We start from the raw sequence: 17,815 nt of genomic DNA, 5'->3' as shown, positions 1-17,815 counted from the left end.
TTACGAAACCCTCCGAGAGAGGACGTTCCTGTCTGAAGGAAGCAGTGCAAAAAGCAACCCAGAAGGACAGACTCCAAAACACTGTAGGTTTTTCTAATAAAACGCTGTGACGAGTCCAGAAGAGAAGCCCAGAGAAGATGATTTAACTCACTTTTATCAAACTGTCAGACATTCAAATAGCATTCGACTTTAAAGTTTTTGCCATTCCCGCAAGCTTTCTTACAAACAGGTTACGTTCATTCCAAGATACAAAACTCAATCTACAGAGCATCTCTCAAAGTACAGTCATCTCGCAGATATAAACGCTGATCAATAGCATAGCATCTAGCAGGCGACGTATTTAAATATAAAACCCCACATCATTTTAAAGACATTTGCTTACAAAGAGTTCATTAACTGTATGCACAAGGAAAGGCAGAAGTCTCCCTACACATTGTATAATCTCCGTACAGTGGTTTTTTTTGAAGGACCAAGCTGTATGTACACAGAAACGGTGTTCTTCAGTCTTTCGCATACTGAAATCGCAGCCACGAACACCCCCCCCCATCTTTAAAACAAATCAAGCCACAAGGAAAAGGTGAGTCTGAGGTAAGAACCATACAGGTTGCCTAACTTGCAGAAGACAGGCTTCCACGACAACCCACAGAAACGAACGTCACTGTTTCCCTTAAGATCTGCCGGCACGTACTGGTCTGAGCGCTCTGCCCTCTCCGGGGGGGAGCTGGTTACAGAGAAAACACAGGCGGCTGTGCCATTTGCAAGTCAAGTGTAGAAAGGAGGAGTAAAACACCAAGTGCTCTTGGAAGTGAAATTCTGAGCTGATGCTTTGCTGTTAAGAGGAAATTGTTTTGGTAACAGTCCATTTGACAGTGCCTTATTGAACATGAAGTGCAAAACAGGCCTAGAAACAAAACCAGCTCTGATGCTGAACAAATGAAACGGCCAAGAGGAGAAAAGAGCAAGACAGGGATTACGGTTAAACTCATCCTTTCGATCTAGTCTGTGCCACAGATGTGGAATTTAAATTGGAGAAACAAAGTTCTATCAGAACCTTTGTACAGTTTCTCTTAACAAAGCCTAAACCAGCACAGCCTGCTGCTGCTACCTGGGTACTCCTGGAGACAGGATTATACGGAGGGTCACATCTCTCTCCAGCAACTGAAGAAAGGTCAATAAAATCCTCAGGGCATTTCAGCCCGAGCTGCAATAACACAAGCATCAATCTAGCTTCTGCACGTAATTGCACTCGATGTTGGCGTCGAGTGTATTACTGAAAAATGAAATCATTCTGCCATTTGCAGGAGATGATGAAGACCACACCTGCTGATGTCTTGCTTCTGGAGAACATCAGAGGCGCACATTGGGATTTTAGCCAAGAAGGGCCCCGGGGTGCCCAGCTGGACAAGCACTCGGCTTCAGCCACGAGGTGGGCAGGGGCAGCACGGCCAGACAGCGTTCATCTGCTGCTGGCAGCTACCAGCAGGCCTGCTTGGCTGAAGGGGGAGGATCGTACAGCTTTCGGTGATGCGCTCTCATGACCTAAAGGTCTAAATCTTTGCCACCTTAAAGCTAAGGGTAAAAGGAGATGCATCCTTCTGAGGCAATATCTCCCAAAAGCCTGCTGTTTTGCCTAAGATTGAGAAAATAAGCCCTGAAAACAGAAAATGCAAGAGGCCCAGTAAGAGCTGACATTTATTCAATGCTAATACCTAAAGATTTACAGATACTGAACAGTAACTCTTTTCTCACCTAGAGAGACAGACATGCAAACCCACTGCTCCGCAGGGAGCAGCCCCTGCCCACCTCAGTACTTTTTCAGGCTGTACGGCAGACCTAGAACCGATTTGGCACCTGGAAATGGCGGGGAATTCCACACCGCAGAGCTCGTGCGCTTGAAGTAGCGTGGTTTGCTTTTGTAAAAGATGTCCTCCAGCTTGGGGCTTGCAATCACCCCAAAGATCGCGTCAATATTGGGAGGGTTGTAGTACTGCCGGACTACAGCTTGGCTAAGCTGATTCCCTGGAGAAACAAAAGATTAATTTTTCCATTAATTTTTTTAATTGAAATTGCTGTGTAGGCTGTTTGTTTGCAATGTGTCCCCCTGCTCTCCTCATCTCCAATCATACTGAGATCGCAAATGGGAGAAACCCTGCAGTGTTTGAGGATTTAAAGCACCCTGTTTAAGCCTAAAGCTCCAGCATAGATCACTCGGAGGGCAAGTATTGCGTGTACTGAATTCTGTCCAGGAACTAGAATAAGGTTGCAAGAGGTGAGGTTTCTCAGCTTTTCTTCCTGCAGATACCATTAGTTTCCCCACGACTTCTTGGCTCCCCTGGGGTAGGCGGAGTATGAAATTATAGAACCGAGTATTTCACAGAACCAGAACAGCCGCCCATCTGGAGCCCAGCCCGTGACATCTGGCATTACTTTGCTTTTTAAAGATAAGTCAGCGTCAAGCAGGCTCAAGGCCAGAGCACCAGTTCATAATGACTCCATTCGCACTGGCAAAGTGACACTAGCAGCTCTGTTAAGGCAGTTTGTTTAAAGGAGTGTTGCTCCCCAACATTGTCCCATGAAGCTCCCCAAGTGGCAGAGGAGCCCCTGTCTCAGCACTCCGGCCACGCTGCTAGAGGTTAGCACTTTAACTGCAGCATGCAAGTAGGAGGAACTGGACAAAATCTTACACCAGGTCTTATTATCCACTGGAGCAAAGCTGCAGTAGGGTTTGCTGGGGGATCTCAGGACAGGTTTCAACCTGCTAACACATACCAGTTGCCCAGGCGGGGACGGGCTTGCGAGGCTGGCTTTCGTCATCAGTAGAGTCATCGCTGTTCAGATCCAGTCCGTAGTTGTTGGGATTTATCGTGGGGGGCTTTCGCTCTTTCTGGGCCTGTGGAGTCATCTGGTAGGAATTGCAGGCAGGTGAATTCTAGAAGACAAATATATTCCACAGGCGTTAGATGCAATAGCGCTGCTACACTTCTGAGTCACGGTGAGACACTTGTAGCCCAGAATGCCTCAATATTCCGCCTCGTGCTTTACTGCATAATCGCACAACCTGAAGTTTGGCAGTCCTAAAGTTTTGACCCGAGAACTTGACCCAAGTTCTAAAGTTTTGACCCAATTACAACTTTGCATAGCCTTCTCCCGTTTAATTAGGCTGCTTAATTGGCTACGTATGGCATGAACAAGCCAGCAATACAGGCATCAAATATAGACACAGCAGTTCCGTTCAAGCAAGGCTTAAATGGAATTGTTACATCCTCCAAGCTGGAGCCGAGTAATGTGCCTTAAATACTCTGCAACCAAACTTTCGGGCTTGTTTAATAACATTAAACTGAATATTATCTTGTAGAGAATACGCACACATCAGCTCCGGACAAACTGTATCGTGATTTTGATGGGAACAGCATGACTGAGGGAAATGCAAGTGATGAAGAAAAACTTAAAACTGCGGATTTCACTAGCTGTGAAACACGTCAGTCCTTAACTAGAGGGACAAGTATCTCTACACAGCTGGAAACCGTTTTTCTTCCCCGTAAGAGGCTGCCCTCATGGCTTTGTGTCCATTCACATTAACTCATATTTCACTGGTTTTGCATTTGAAGGTTAAAATGTATAGCTTTGGAAGGAGATGAAGATCCATATATCGGCCTCCAGTGTTCAAGACGTGTACCTGACCCCGGGATCGTCTCAAGCTCCCTCGGCAGCGAAGCACAAATGCAACACTCTTCCACAGACTCTGCTGCCATCCTGTGGCTGTTCCCAACTTTGAGCTTAAATAACGCTATTTCAGCACCGCTGCTGCCTGTGAGGTCCAGCCAGTATTTAAAGAGCTTAGAAAGGCAAGGCAGCTTTAACAGCCACTGCCTTATCCTGACAACAAGAAAATCCTGGCAAATACTCCGCTTCCCTTCTCTCCTTTTCACTCCCCAAAGGTCGATTAAATACTCAAGGCCACCAGGAGTCAACCTCAGACAACCAGGACAAAAGCTTACGAATCCCTTCGTTATTGAAAGGGAATATAAACAGCAGAGGGTAAAACCGCCCATCGCGACAGCATGTCAGTGCTGGACTCAAAGTTCTCTGATGTCATCCCTTAAAGAAATTCCACCAGAGAGCGCAGAATTACCTCTTTGTTTTCTAGGTGCTGTGTTTGGGCTATATCTTTAGCCTTTTGTTCCTCTGGCAGTTTCTTCTGTTCTTGCTCCTGCCTCTTCATCTCTACTAGCCTCTGCTCCTCCTGCTGGCAAGCCGACATCACAAATGAATTAATCTTATGAACTAAGCTACGCTGTTCATCCAGGGATCCGGTTTTTTGATATGCAAAAAAAATACCTAAGCATCTAATTGCAAGTCTTTGTTACTTGTGATGCTAAGGAGCACTTTGAACACAGTGCAGACAGTGAACAAATGCAATGCAACAGTTTGAGCTTTCCTCAGAAAGCGGCACAAATTGACCGTCCCATGTAAGAGCGTTAGTTGCCTTCCTCCGATAACGCAATGACCTCATGCTTTGAAAAACCTGCGACTGACTTTGTCTTTAGGATATCAACATCAACCAGGTGACCATCTGTAGATGGAAAAGTCTGTGCTACTGATCTTAGCCTCTCTTCAGACTAAGAAGCAGTGGTTTTGGAAGCCAAGTCATCCCGTTGTACAGTAACTGTCCCACTCAGGTCAAAAGAACCTCACCCTACGAATGCTTAGTTTTTCCTGCTGGATCTCAAGGAAACCGAGAGGCTGCTAACTCAAACAGCAGACATCTAAAATCAAGTGAAATAAACCCCACCCAGCGTTAACAGCGGGATGACTTGTACACAGGTCTACCCCCAGCTGCCCGTCAACTCCACAAAGCTCACTGAGAGGGCGAGGAGCTCGCCGGGCACACCGGGATCCCCACCAAGGAATTTGGCTCCCTGAAGGCAGCTGGAGAGCTGCTGTCAGCCTGCTAATACCACAGCTCTGCTAAGCGGAGTGACAACGATTTCAGACAAACATTGGACAATTTCCAATCAACTATTCCAACCTTCTGTTCTTTCGCACAAATCGTCTCGCAAGTGCAAGTTGTCCCAGACCTTGTATAAACCAAAAAGCAGCAGTCTAAACAGCAAAGGGTTTGCTACCAATTCCCAGCGATTATTGTGTGCAAATCCTTCAGAAGGGACATTCCAAAAGCTACCTGAACACCACCTGTGGGCTTTAGCTCTTCTCCAGTGAAAATGCATGCTGCGAGTTAAGCAAAAACCTGAGCCTATCCAGCTGCAGTTGCTTTATTCAAATAGCACGGACTGCCAAGGCATCAAAAGTTCCCTCTTCAACACCACGAGCAAAACCACCTGCTTAGTTAATCCATGCTAGCATGTCTGTTGTAGAAAATAACCTGACAGTCGACAGTCTGTACTTGTGGTTCTGCTGAAGGTGGCACAAATGTAAAACTGAGATGTTGCTTATGAAAAGTCTGGGATTAATTATTGCTTGATATCGAGAGGTACAGATACACCGGGCACAGAAAGGGGGAAAAGCCGAAAACCTCACTTCCATTCAGCGTGTGCGTTACCTGCCCTTTCTTCTTGCGCTGCTGCCATGTAAAGAGCGCAAGCATACCTTCTGAAACAGACGGAGGACAGACTCTGGGTAAAAGCACCCTTGGTTGGCTCAAGTTCAGAAGCGCAACTGGGCAGGGTTTTGATAGCTTCACAGCTCAGCTTCTAACAGTAACAGCTACTGAAGTCAGATCCATGTGGCTCTACCCATCTACAAAAAGAGAGTACTTACTTTCTTCTCTGTCTCCTTGTGGAGCTGTTCTTTAGCAGCCAACACTTCCTTCTGCAGGCGAGCAGCCTTCTCCTGCTGCTCACGTAGCCTGAGAATCAAAGCAACAGACCGTTACTCTCAAAACCACCCAGGGCACCCTCCCACCCGGTGCCTGCTGCAGCCCCTCTCTCTCACAGCTTTTCAGTGCACTCCCCGCCACACTTCCCACGTTATCGAGCCCAGAATTTCTTCCTGGCAGCTCAGTACACGTGCTGGTCCAGAGTTGCGCCAACAGCACAAAGTAGCTCTTCGCTGCTTGGGTCTTTCACTAGTGCCCTCTGTTCCTGCTTCTTTTCAAAGTCCCAGCACAGAATTTAGTACATAAATGGATACTGCCTTACCTTTCTGCCTGGATCCTCTCCTGTTCCTTCTTCCTCTCCAGCTCTCTCTCTGCAGCCAGCTGTTTCTCTCTCTCCTGTTCTGCCTGTCTCTGCTCAGCAATCTTCCTGGCACGTTCCTGCTCCTCTTCCTTCCTCTTCTGCATCAGCTCTTTGTGCCGACGTTCCTCTTCCTCCTGGTAAGCCCAACAAGGCAATTACCCACCTTACATCATACAGAAACAGGCTCCAGAATAGGGGAGCAGGAACACCTTATTTGACCCAAGTCTCTGGCACCCATCAGTACACAGCAGGGATAAAGTCCCCATGCTTTCAAGGCAGGTGCATCATCTCTCCAGCTGTTTCAGTGCTGGCCTTTCCCCGCCCACAATGTGCCCCAAAGGGCCTAATGGCCACCACGCTCTGGATCTCCGAGAGACAGGTTTAACAGAGAGTTTAATACTTGCCGATCCACAAATTAAGGTCTTTAGTAAGAATCTGCCCAGAACTGCGGAAGAAGCGTGGGTCACGACTGCCACTGACAGCTTACAGCATATTGCAAGGGGAAGCACCACACTGCGGAGGGCTTTAAGGACAAAGCCTCCTCGCTACGCTAATTTTCACTCAGCTGGTCCGTGTTAGTGCCCCCGCTGGATTCCTTGCTCACAAAGACTGTGGCAGATTGCGGCCATTCTAATTCCACGCAGGACGATAGGATGGGCTCCAGCACAGACCTGCTGCAGTGCTTTTTGTTTTCTGGCCTCTTCATCATGCCTGCGCCGCGCCTCGGCTTCTTCCATTTTCTTGGCAGCTGCTTTCTTCTTGATCTTCTCTTCTGCCAGCCTTTCTTCCCGCACCTAAGACACACACACAAGCTAGCTGAATACCTAAGTCTCCAATGGGACAGCTCTCTCTGCATGTGAAATATCAGAGCAGTGAATCCCAAGGATGCAGAGCTCCCACCCTCTCACGGGGCAAAAGCTCCCTTTTTTGCCACCAGGAGCCAATGGGACCTGTGCTTTATTTTAAAAAGGTAATATTTAGGGAAATTACCTTCTTTTACATCTCCACAGGAAGAGATGATCCTGTTCTGGTATTTATAGATCTAATACCACAAAAGCCATCAGAATATATTCTCAGAACCACGAAATAAGAAAAGCAGATGGAGATAATTAAAGCAGACAAATTACTGCTACGGTCACATGCGCAAATTATCTGAAAGTCTCAGACACGAGAAAGGGCCGGAGGAAGGATGTTTATTTTCACCTCTCCATCTCTTAGTCAGATGGGAGAACAACTTCAAGTAGATAAAGCCTCAGGGCCATTAGGCTGGCTTTATCTACTTGAAGTTCTTCTCCCATCTGAATAAGAGAGGCTTAATAAAGCCCATTTAGATTCATAACTCTGGAAAATAAGGGTTTTCATCTGCCATTTGCTGTAACCAAGAGAAAGGCAGTCACTCAGAATCACTGAGTTTCCGGAAAGTTCTTTAGTCAACTGTTCTCCAGTTCATTCTCCAGATTTCAAGCAGCCTCAGCTCCTCTCTTGCTGGAAGGCACACTCGTGTGGCATCAGCTACCTCAACAGATTATTTATTCTCCCAAATAAACTCTAGAGGTATATCGGGCCTTACCTTCTCAGTCTTCTCATCAAACAGAGCTATCTTCTGCTCAATGCGCCTTTTCCTCTCTTCCTCTATTTGCTCTGCCCGTTCCCGAGCTTGCAGCACTTTGCGCAGGCGCTCCTCGCGCTTCCTGCAGGACACAGGGCAACGTTAGCACTGTAGTCCAGCTAGATGAGCTCCTTACAGCTCAAATACAAGGCCAACAGACACAGCTCTCGGGCAGCAGGAAATCCAATGAACCAAGAACACCATTCATTTAAACATTAGCAATATTGTTAAGCTCCATCTGAGACAGAGGACATAAGACGAAAAGCTGAAGAAGCAGTCAGCTAGGAGAGCTAACTTTTCATTAGCATTCTAGATAGGTACTATGGGAACAAATGCTGTCTTTGTGGTGTGAGAGCAAGCCGACAAGAATTTTTTCTGCATGTATGGGCTCTGCAAGATAAAAGACCTCGATATAGGGACCTACAGGCGCAGAGAGAGCAGTCCAGACAAGGCAGAAAGCATATACTCACAGCTTTGCCTCTTCTAGCCGCCGTTTCTTTTCTTCCTCCAGTTTTTGTTTCCTCAGCTTCTCAGCTTCTTGCTTTTTCCTCAGAGTCTCTAGCTTCTGTCTCTCCTTTTCCTGAGGTGGATTGAAATGTGATTATACCCACACCTGCCAGGGCTTCCTTCTACCTCAACTTGCTCAGGTTAAGTAAGGACCCAGAGATAAGACCAAGGAACTGCAGCCAGAACCAAGTAACAACCAGGTAACAACCCTGAAACAGGGCTCAGGTAGCCTGTGATGTGGTCATGGATGTTGGGGAGCAGACGCGACGGAAAACAAGGCAGTGGTGCTCATCTTAGAGAGCAAGAGAACAAGCTGGGAAGTTGAAACAGAAGCATCAGCTCCTGAAGTCCAGGCAGCTTCCGCAGAGACGGCAGACAGAGAGCACTGCGATTTGTGCTGGTAAAAAGAACGAAAAAAGCAGCGCTAATGCTTGGCAGTGATACTAACTTCCTGCAGCGCGCAGGGGACAGATGGTGCTCTAGGAAACACCTTGCTTGCTTCAACTCGGAGCTCCCACTGGCGTCTTTGCTTCCCACAAAGCTTTATCTGCTGGTAAACCACCACCAAGTAGACAGAGTGCTTACAGCGTGTTTCGAGCACACAGCCAGCCCCATATGTCACCTAGACAGAAATGCAGGGCATTTCTCTCATTTTTCTGAACAGTCCAGCTAACTCAGCCTAAGTAGCCTGCCAATTAGAAGAGCAGGATCCAGCCATCACTACAGTCACAGCAAACAGATTAAGATAAACTAATTTAACGCCAGATTTAATAATGCAGATGCCTAATTATGACAGGCCTGGTCTTAGTACAAACCCACTGATATGCACAGTGAAATATTCAAGTGATTACCTTATGCTGGGCTCCATGTTGTAAACGATTAGTGTTCTCAGTATCCAAACTGGCTAATTTAAAACTAACGACTATATCTTATTGCTCTGGTGCCATTTAGTTATGTTTAGCCCCCACACAGAAAAAGTCCCGAGGGGAAGCTGCCCGCACTGAAATGGAACCTAAAATATAACACTCAATGAACTGACAGCAACAAAGGATGCAAAAAGAGTCAGAAGCCTCTTTTCTCATGTTAGCTCCTCTGCCAATGCGGACACTAACGGCAGCAGGAACACCAGTGAGACTGAAGCCTGAGTCCCTCACTGCTTCCTAAGGACAGACTTCTCTTAGCTGGAGTACAGCAAGACTCCAAGCAGCACAACCGTGACAGCTTTAAGCGATACGAAGAAGTTCTGATATCAGGCTGCCAGATATAAGCTAGATGCAGGAAAACCAGTTTCTGCAGCACGCCCTCCTCTCCCTCCCCAGCTCTCCTGCAAGTGACAACAAGCCCTAGAACTACTTTATTTTGCAGGCAAGTTGTTGGGTATTGGAAGTATGAGCAACCTATGCTCGGCGTGCCAGCTTCTAGCATGTCCCTAGGCGCAGCCACGAAGCTACGCCCTCGGACTTGCCCGACACTGTCAGAGTGCTTTTCCGGAATAGGAGCTACAGCACGCTGGTTGAAACCTGCCTTTCCTTGAGCACCGACTTCTCTTCTGCGTTAAATACCAATCTAAACGCAGGTCAGGTAAGAGTGAGGGCTGCCCATCAGCGACGCAGGTAGTATTCCTACTGCAAGTCCAGCCCGTGTAATTAAATGATCACAATTTATGACCAAACCATCGGGTGTAAGCAGAACACAGGGAAAACCAATGCCCTTTGGAAATCTAGAACCAGATCTTCTCCAGCCCCATCCACCCAAACAACCACTCTGTTTGGGGTACAGGAGCTTCCCCTGCGATGCTGTAAACTTTGCGGTGGTATTGCACAGGTAGAGGCATCTGCCCGCAAACAGCAAATCCCAGTTTTCCTTCCCAACTGTTACTTGCTAATACCACAGAGGAACGCTACAGTAATAAAGCTTAGAGTCCAAATTAGAGCTCTTTAGGAAGCTGCCTAATCACAATTTCATTTAGTTTATATAAGTGTGAACAGACAGCTTAAAGTTACTTCTTAGTTTAATATGGGTTGAAAAGTTTCTTTCACATCTGTGCTTTAACTTCGACACTCATCAGACCATCACATAGTAGCTTACAACAGTCTCGTCTTACCTTGGGATCGGACTGGAGAGGAGTGTTGTACCTGATAAAAGATTTTATTACTCCATTTCTCCCCACGGAGCTTGGCGTCATGAGGAGCTGGTTCTTCTGCACAGTGTGCAAAAATGTTTTGAAAGGACGCACAACCTAGGAGAGGAATGACAAAAACAATCTCAGGAGCGTGAGCAAGAAACGGGTCTTGGTGAAGTGCATCAGGGTTACACGGATCTTACTTTGCTGGCTGGAAAGGTAGGGGATGGGGTCTTTCTTCTGGGAGGAGAAAGCCCTCCATCTTCTGCTTGCTGGTTGTCATAGCGCTCATCCACAGCTCTTTTGTAACTTGGCTTTCTCCTGCGAGAAAGCGACAGTCCATCATCCATGGCAAATCCTCCTGATTGTCTCAAAGTCACATGTAAAAAAAGGTCATAAAACTACCCTAGCTTAAAAGATATTTCATCGTGTATGCACAAGTAGATATCCAATAAAAAATTTCTAATGTGACAGAAGATACAAATTAAATCCTCTTTTCGTAGAGGCAGAGAAAGCTTATTGCAAAAGTTTCATGGTCACAAAAGACTGAAGCCATTTAACGGTGTTTCAGTGTTGAACCTGCTTTGAACTGGACTACGGATCTCCAGAGGCACCTGCCAACCGGAATGATTCTACGAACATACCTGGCACTCTGGGGTGGTTCCTGGATCTCCCCGTTCTTATTTAAGTTGTTTTCTGAAAAAAAAAAAACCCCACACCCATAGTTACACAGTTAGTTCTAGCAGCAGAAAAGTCCCTTCCAACACAGCTTTGAAAGCAGACAACAGATTTAGCAGCTTACTAAAAAGCAAAAAGCCTGCCATGAATTATGCACAGCAGGACCTTTCTTGCTTTCAGCAAGCAACCGCACAGCGCCATTCAAACCGAGGAATACAAAATAAAGCAAAGCTGTCTAAAGTAATCTGGGGTACGCAGTCTGCACTAATGCAATGCTGTTGTGTTCTGCACAGATACAGAGCAACTGCTTGCTTCAGAAACGGGGTTCGGCTAGGCCTCCCATAACCTGGAGAACATGCGTCCCTCCATCTCCGTTTCTGTGCGCTTCCCAGGGTGGAAAATAACTCCAGCACAGAACTTCCTAACTGCTAATCTCTTGAAACAAGTCCTCGCTTGTCAAAGATTAGAGGAGTTTTTCCGACTGGGCTCTGAAATTAACTAGTCAATCTTGCAAACTTCCCAGTCAGCCTCCCAACAAAGCGATGACTTTCATTAAAATCCTGCCACAAAAATCCTCTGGAAGCTACCGTTGCTGCTCGTCTCCTGCGGCTGTTCGTTTCTGCTGATGGTTCGAGAGCGAAGCGACATTCGCGGACTTTGGGGATTCTGTGGGAAAAGCAAATGGATTTCAGCACAATTCGCACACAGAAACAGCCAATTACCGTTTCAAATCACGGTGTCACTCTGACAAGGACGCTGTCTGCAATATTACCAGGGAATGCAAAACCACGTGCACAGTGTAAAGTATTGGTGCCAGCGCCCAGAGCAAAGCCCTAACCTCCAGCTGTGAAAAATACCTCGGGACACCACCCTGGTAAATTCCCTGATGTCATGCCACCACTAGAAGCACAGACGTTAACAGGAGGCAAGTATCTGCAATGAGGGACTGACTGCTTAAACTGAACAAGCTCATAAACTATTAAGGACAAAAGCATTTCAAGTTGGAAATCTGTTTATGCTTGCTGGACTTCTGGCAAAGTCAGGCAGCGCTCATTTTCCTTAGCAGTGATGAATGGACAAACAGGGAGACAGCAAACAGCTCATTTCCTTGATTTATCGGTTTGTTATGAATGTGGTATGCATTGCCATTTGCTGCCTTTGCACTTACACCGATACAAAATTCCGCTGCGATAATGGTTTTATACCCCTGAGAGAGAGCAGGCAATGGCGTTTGAAACCTGCGCTCTGCTAGCAAGACAAGCATTAACTCCGCTCCCCAAAGCCACGCTGGCCAGCACGCAGGCTGGCAGCCACAAAGGAGCTGGGAAGACAAGAAAGAAGTATGGAAACTTCATCCTCCCCAAATGCTTCTGTAGAATCTTATCCTACGGGTAGGTATAGGAAGCATCTTGTAGCCTAAGAGAAGGACATAGATCTAATTAATCCGAGATCAGGCCTGAGAAGAATCTGACCTTTAAGTAACAGCAGGCATACAGGTACTGTCTTTATACGTTCCTATAGACAAAGAGATTTTCTGGTTTGAGAAGGTTGCCGAGTCCCCACGTTTCCACGCTGCTCACAGCTCCCGAAGGCAGGCTCTGGCAGAAACCAAACCACGTTTGGTTTGCCAAGAAAACTGCCAATAGACAGACAGGGCGAGGTAACCTGGTGACACAGGCTAGGGACGGGACAGGCTACGAGGTCCCACTCCCAACAGCAGCGGTCCAGAAATAAAAGCATCAGCGTACCGAAACAAAAGATACGAGTCCTCTATTCACAATCTGCGAAGCCGTTTGCTCATTTTTCTCTTCTCCCCATTTTCCCTTTAAGCTTTTCTACAATTGTAACTCAGGCAAGCGAAAAACCGAGTTTATCTGAACTTTTGCAGATCTACTGACAAGCACAGCCATAAAAGCATGTATAAGCCTGTCCTGGCTTAGAGAAGCACTTAAGGCCACAGAGCTCCGCTCCATTAATTCAGTCTTTGCTTATTGAAAATTATTCTGGACAAGACACTGACATAATCCTGGGATTTCCTCCTCAGGAGGGCAGTGACAGTTGTGGAGGGATACGTTTTGATCTGAATGATATTTACAAATTTCTGTGGTTGTCTTAAGAGAAAGTGACAGGCTTTGAATGATCTGCAGGCCTCACGAAAAGGTCAAAAGAAGCTTTAAAAATACGGAAATAGTACTCGTGTACAAACCCTGTCCAACTGAAAAAAACTTCCCTGAATTATAAGAGTTAGTTATTTATCTGTCTAGAGTCAGGATTGAGTTTTCGTACAACTGATCTCTAGCAAGAGGCTAAGAGGCAAGAGCCAGAAAGCAAGACTCAACTCAATGCCAGCAATAGCAAGGTTGGTATTCGGCATTGGTGTGCATCAACCCATCATTGACACTTATATTTATGCAAAATGACAGAGAGAACGCTGTTTTCTAGTCAAAGCTAGCCTTGGCTTTGAAAGCATCTGGACTGTAACACCATGCTGACAGAACACCTCTGCTTGCATCCAAAATAAGCCTTGGGTCACATGTGCTCATTTTCCAAATAAAACTTTTCTGGGTTTTGTTTTGCCGCTTTGGGAACATTGTGATTAAAACAGACTCGACAATCTCAGACTTTCTGTAGCCTGTGTATCGGAACCAGGGAGGCCACGGGTAGGCTCGTGCACGTATGTGAGCCGAGTGCTCTATGCCTTCTCCAGTCAAGTGCTCTGCAGCAGGCTGACCGAGTCCGGCCATCTGTGGCCAGAGCTCCCCAGTAAGAAATGAGAGGTATTCAACACGTTTTGCTCACAAGTCCATACAACCAGAAATACATTTAATCTCTGCTCCAATCTTACCAACTTGGACGGGGTACAAGGTCCAGGAGGAGGCCTAGGGAAAAAAAAAAGAAAGAAAAAATGCAGCCATGTTTAATAACATCAAGGAAACTGGGCAGCCACTTGTTATCTGCAAGCAGTGCATTTTATACCAAGAACGCCACTGTAAAAAAACCCTCCAAGCAGGATATTAAGGATAAAGAAATAAAGTAGTCTCACCCAGTTTTGAGAACTGTTTCTTCATCCTCTGGCACCTCTCCAGAGCTGGAGACTGCAGGAAAAGAAAACAAAAAGCCAGCGCTGTAACGTACAGGTGCAGGCCAAGACTCTTTGCAGGAGCCAAGTTCTCTCCAGGCTGTTGCGGAGGCATTTGCGCTGCCTCCTGGGTTACCGCCCGCAATTCAAGTGCACGCTGCTACAAGCAAGGGCAGCTGAATACACCTAAGTAGCACTAGGGAAAATGCTGCCTGCAATTTTAATATAAGAAAACAGATGCTTTCAATTATAGATGAGTTCAAAGTGATAGTCCATGAGCTTACATTAAGAGCGACTAGGTTTGGGCTTAGACTCATTTTGCAGGGCCACGTCCAGATATTAGCGGTAGTTAAAAGCAGCGTTATTTACAGTCGGAGTGCTGCTTCCTGCCAAGCGTTCCAGCTGGCTCAGCGGTAGCTAGCTTTTAAGCACCAGCACAGCCGGAAACTGCTGTTAATTATTAATAAGGCAATGTAGCTTCAGCCTGAGTGGAGGACGCGAGCAGACTTTGCACAGTCGGAGCGTGCGAGCATGCAGTCTGCTCCCATACTTCCCTTGCAGACGTTATGGAAGGGAGCGCAAACACAGGCGCTGCACACGCGTCCAGTGCAAGACGCGGTGCACCAGAGACGCGGCAGACACTCTGCAGCCAATTAAGGTGCTCTGGGCTTTCAAGCATTAACGAGCTCAACTGGAGCCACCTGAAACATCTCAGTTCCTCTCCTTACACCCAGAAATTTTGACTAGGCAGAAGAACGACCGTGTCAAGTAGTGCAGAGGGAAGAAATAAATCCCCCCTTAAACCTCCCAGGTAATCCAGATCCAAACAATGCAGACTGATCATTTAACCTGGGTAGGTAAAGCTTCTTCAGTGCCTCTTCAAGTTACAGATGAGACTTCCCTGCGGTTTCATGTTTTACTGAGGGAGCCCTCAACACTGCGCTCGGAAACTCAGAGACCTCCACACGACCCCATTACCAGCACAGGGAACCCCGTACTGGGGACCGCAGTGCTCTCGTTCTGCAAAAACATTCAGCTACAACAGTTAAATTGGTATGGAAAAAAACCCACTGAAGTGCTTCTCCAGATACATCCTTCTACAGCAAAAACGGGATAACTCCTCCAGAAAAGTCCGTTTTGTACAGCACAAATCCCACATAGCTAGAACGCTGCAGATGAGCCCGCCACCGGGACATTACTCTGGCTGTACGAGCTCGCCCTTCAAACCCAGAAGTATGCTGTGCAAAACAGCCAATCTCTCCGCAACATCAAATCACGTGGAAGAGGTTCTCTGGCGTCCCCGGCATTTCAGGAGCCATTTACTAGTCCACCACTTGCTAGCCACTCCTTTCCCTCAGCTTGAATAAAAAGAGAGTATAGGCATCGCTTTGTTCTCCTGCACTAAATCCACTGCTTGCATTCCAGTAGCACAGAAGAACATTTAAATCAGTGTGTCCTTCACCCAAACCTGCCTCTGTCGCAAACTGTACAGGTTTGGAAGGCTTTTAATAAATTTACAAAGTTCAGCCTCAAAAATTCCCTTCTCAAAAGAGAAGCTCTAAAACTAGCAGCCAGATTCTGTTTAAAGAGCAGTGAATTTGCGATAGCTACCTCATCTCCCAGAGAACACGCAGGCCTCTGTGAGAGCCCTCTAAGGCAGCCACAAGCCCTGCTCGCCAGCTAGCTTCCTCTTTAACTTTGCGAGCCACCACACTCAGAAGACATTAAGGCTGTTCCCCCAGTTGATTTACAAGGCTGAATTCATAGGCCACGAACTAGCCTCATTACCTGGGTTTCACTAGTCACATAGATCTCTAGAAAGCCAGTTAGAGCATCCATGCTTAACTGCAGCTTGTCCGGCCTAGGAAGATCAGCTGCTGCACCCAGACTGAAGAGGTAGCCCCATAACGTTGTTCTCCTTCAGCAGCGAAAAGCGGTAGATCAACAAAAAGAGCAGGAATGGTGCCAAGCAAACTCAGCTGGCGACATTCAAACTTACCGTCCACGCGACTGGAGGACACCGATGACTTTCGAGCTGCCTTCCTCTTGATCATTGTCCTGGTGATAGATTTCCGGATCATGCTTTCCCTCTTGCTGGCCAGCGAGTACTTCTCTGCCAAGGAGGTTCTGCGAGTCACGGACGTTTTACCCATCAGGCTTCTGCGCACTGAGCGACGGCTCTGCCTAGAGCCTGTCGGCGTCCCTGGGCTCTCCCTTATGCGCTGGGACGGCTCCTTATCAGACCCCTCTTGTACCCGAGCAGAGTCATCTCCCTCCTCCAGGCTCAGCTCTTCGCTTAAGATGACTGTAGTATTAGCTGCCTTTGCTGTCTGCAGCTTAGGCACAGCCTCGCTTTCTCCTGCATCGTTTGCCTCAGGGGTGCGAGGGACCATCAGCTCAGAGGCTGCAGGCACATGCGGCAATTTGGCAACCCTGCTCTCCTCGGGAGAGCCATCACCCGAGCTCAAGAGGATGGTCATGGAGAGCTGCTCTGCTGGTTTAGATGCACCCTTCTGGAGGTGCATCTCTACGCTAACGCGATCACTGACATCAGCTTCTACGAAGGGAACCTTCCCTTCTACTTGCTGGACGGGAGGGGTCTCAGGAAGGACCTCTGAGCTTTTAGCAGATGCAGCCTGGGATCTTGTCACGCGTTGAGGTGGAGAGACTTCTTTGGCTTGAGCCCTGATTAGTTCCAGGTTTTCTTTATTTCGGAGCCGTTGAGAATATCGCGTGGAGGACACCAGTTTGCGACTGCTGTTCCTCCTTCTAGATAACCTAGCGATGGGAACAGAGCGTTAGACTGAAGCTGAATTCAGGAACAGACCGAAGCCATTCCGTGCACAAATGGGAACGCGCAGAGGAACGAAGCTGAACGTCTGGGACGAGCCGCTCCAAGAGCTGAACGTACGCAGAGCTGCGGAAAGCGGCTAACGCAGAAAGTAGCTAACGTACGCAATCGCTTTAGAGTGGAAGAGAGCACGAAGAAGCGCAGAGGTACCACAGGGACCCGAGGGACAAACTGCCATGTTTTCAGGGGACCCGCTTGTGCCACCAGGCAGCGAGCCCCGGCGCACGGCCAGACCCCTACCGCAGGGAACGGGACGGGGTTACCCCCCCGCGGCCCTCGGCGGGGGCCCAGCCCCGGGCGCGGAGCAGGGCCGCTCGCTCCCCGGCGGGCCTACCTCTTCCTGCCCGGCTCCTGGCTCTCCTCCTGCAGGGCGGAGAGCCGCTTCCTCCGCTGCCGGTTCTTCTGCGACGGCGTCTTGGGCATCAGCTCCGGCTCGTCACTGTAGTGGCTGCGAGGGGAAGGGGAGCGGCGGGGGGGGTCAGCGCGGGGAGCGGCCGGCAGCGGCCCGCTGAGGGGGCGGGGGGGTCCGGTACCTGCTGAACATCCTGACCGCCTCCTCGCGGATCTCCTGCAGCCACACCAGGTCGGTGTCGTCCACCTGCCGCAGGAACTCCGCCAGCCGCCGGTTGCAGACGGCCGGCAGCTGCGCCGGGCCCGCCGCCGCCGCCATCATCGCGTCGGCCGCCCCTGCCCCAACCGCCCGCGCGCGCCCCCGGCCCCGCCGCCCGCCTGGAATTCAAACCTAGCGCCCGCCTTCCGCCCCGCGACGTCA

At 48.3% G+C, this 17,815-nt stretch overlaps 1 protein-coding gene across 2 annotated transcripts; it reads right to left on the bottom strand.

Annotated features, from left to right (window-relative positions):
• Positions 1-136: 136 nt before the first annotated feature.
• INCENP (inner centromere protein) lies at positions 137-17,805 on the bottom strand. 2 transcript variants are annotated; one of them, XM_087739001.1, is made up of 17 exons: positions 17,577-17,805; positions 17,378-17,491; positions 16,192-16,970; positions 14,157-14,208; positions 13,959-13,992; positions 11,701-11,779; positions 11,080-11,131; positions 10,639-10,756; positions 10,418-10,552; positions 8,277-8,386; positions 7,768-7,888; positions 6,869-6,991; positions 6,159-6,331; positions 5,779-5,866; positions 4,133-4,246; positions 2,770-2,929; positions 137-2,019 (listed from the first exon to the last, which is right to left on the bottom strand). In XM_087739001.1, the coding sequence occupies exons 1-17, from the start codon at positions 17,714-17,716 to the stop codon at positions 1,805-1,807; spliced, it is 2,607 nt and encodes an 868-aa protein (XP_087595127.1). In that variant the 5' UTR covers positions 17,717-17,805; the 3' UTR covers positions 137-1,804. The 2 variants fall into 2 exon arrangements, with proteins under 2 accessions (XP_087595127.1, XP_087595136.1); XM_087739010.1 differs by lacking the exon at positions 4,133-4,246 and having other exon boundaries at positions 17,577-17,802.
• Between the last annotated feature and the right edge of the window lie 10 nt (positions 17,806-17,815).

This window comes from Nipponia nippon, unplaced genomic scaffold (genome assembly GCF_047370975.1).
Source record: "Nipponia nippon isolate SJK-2023a ecotype South Korea unplaced genomic scaffold, ASM4737097v1 scaffold_10, whole genome shotgun sequence".
Taxonomy (NCBI): domain Eukaryota; kingdom Metazoa; phylum Chordata; class Aves; order Pelecaniformes; family Threskiornithidae; genus Nipponia; species Nipponia nippon.
The sequence above is the reverse complement of the archived record's forward strand: the minus strand, read 5'-3'. Positions and strand labels throughout refer to the sequence as shown.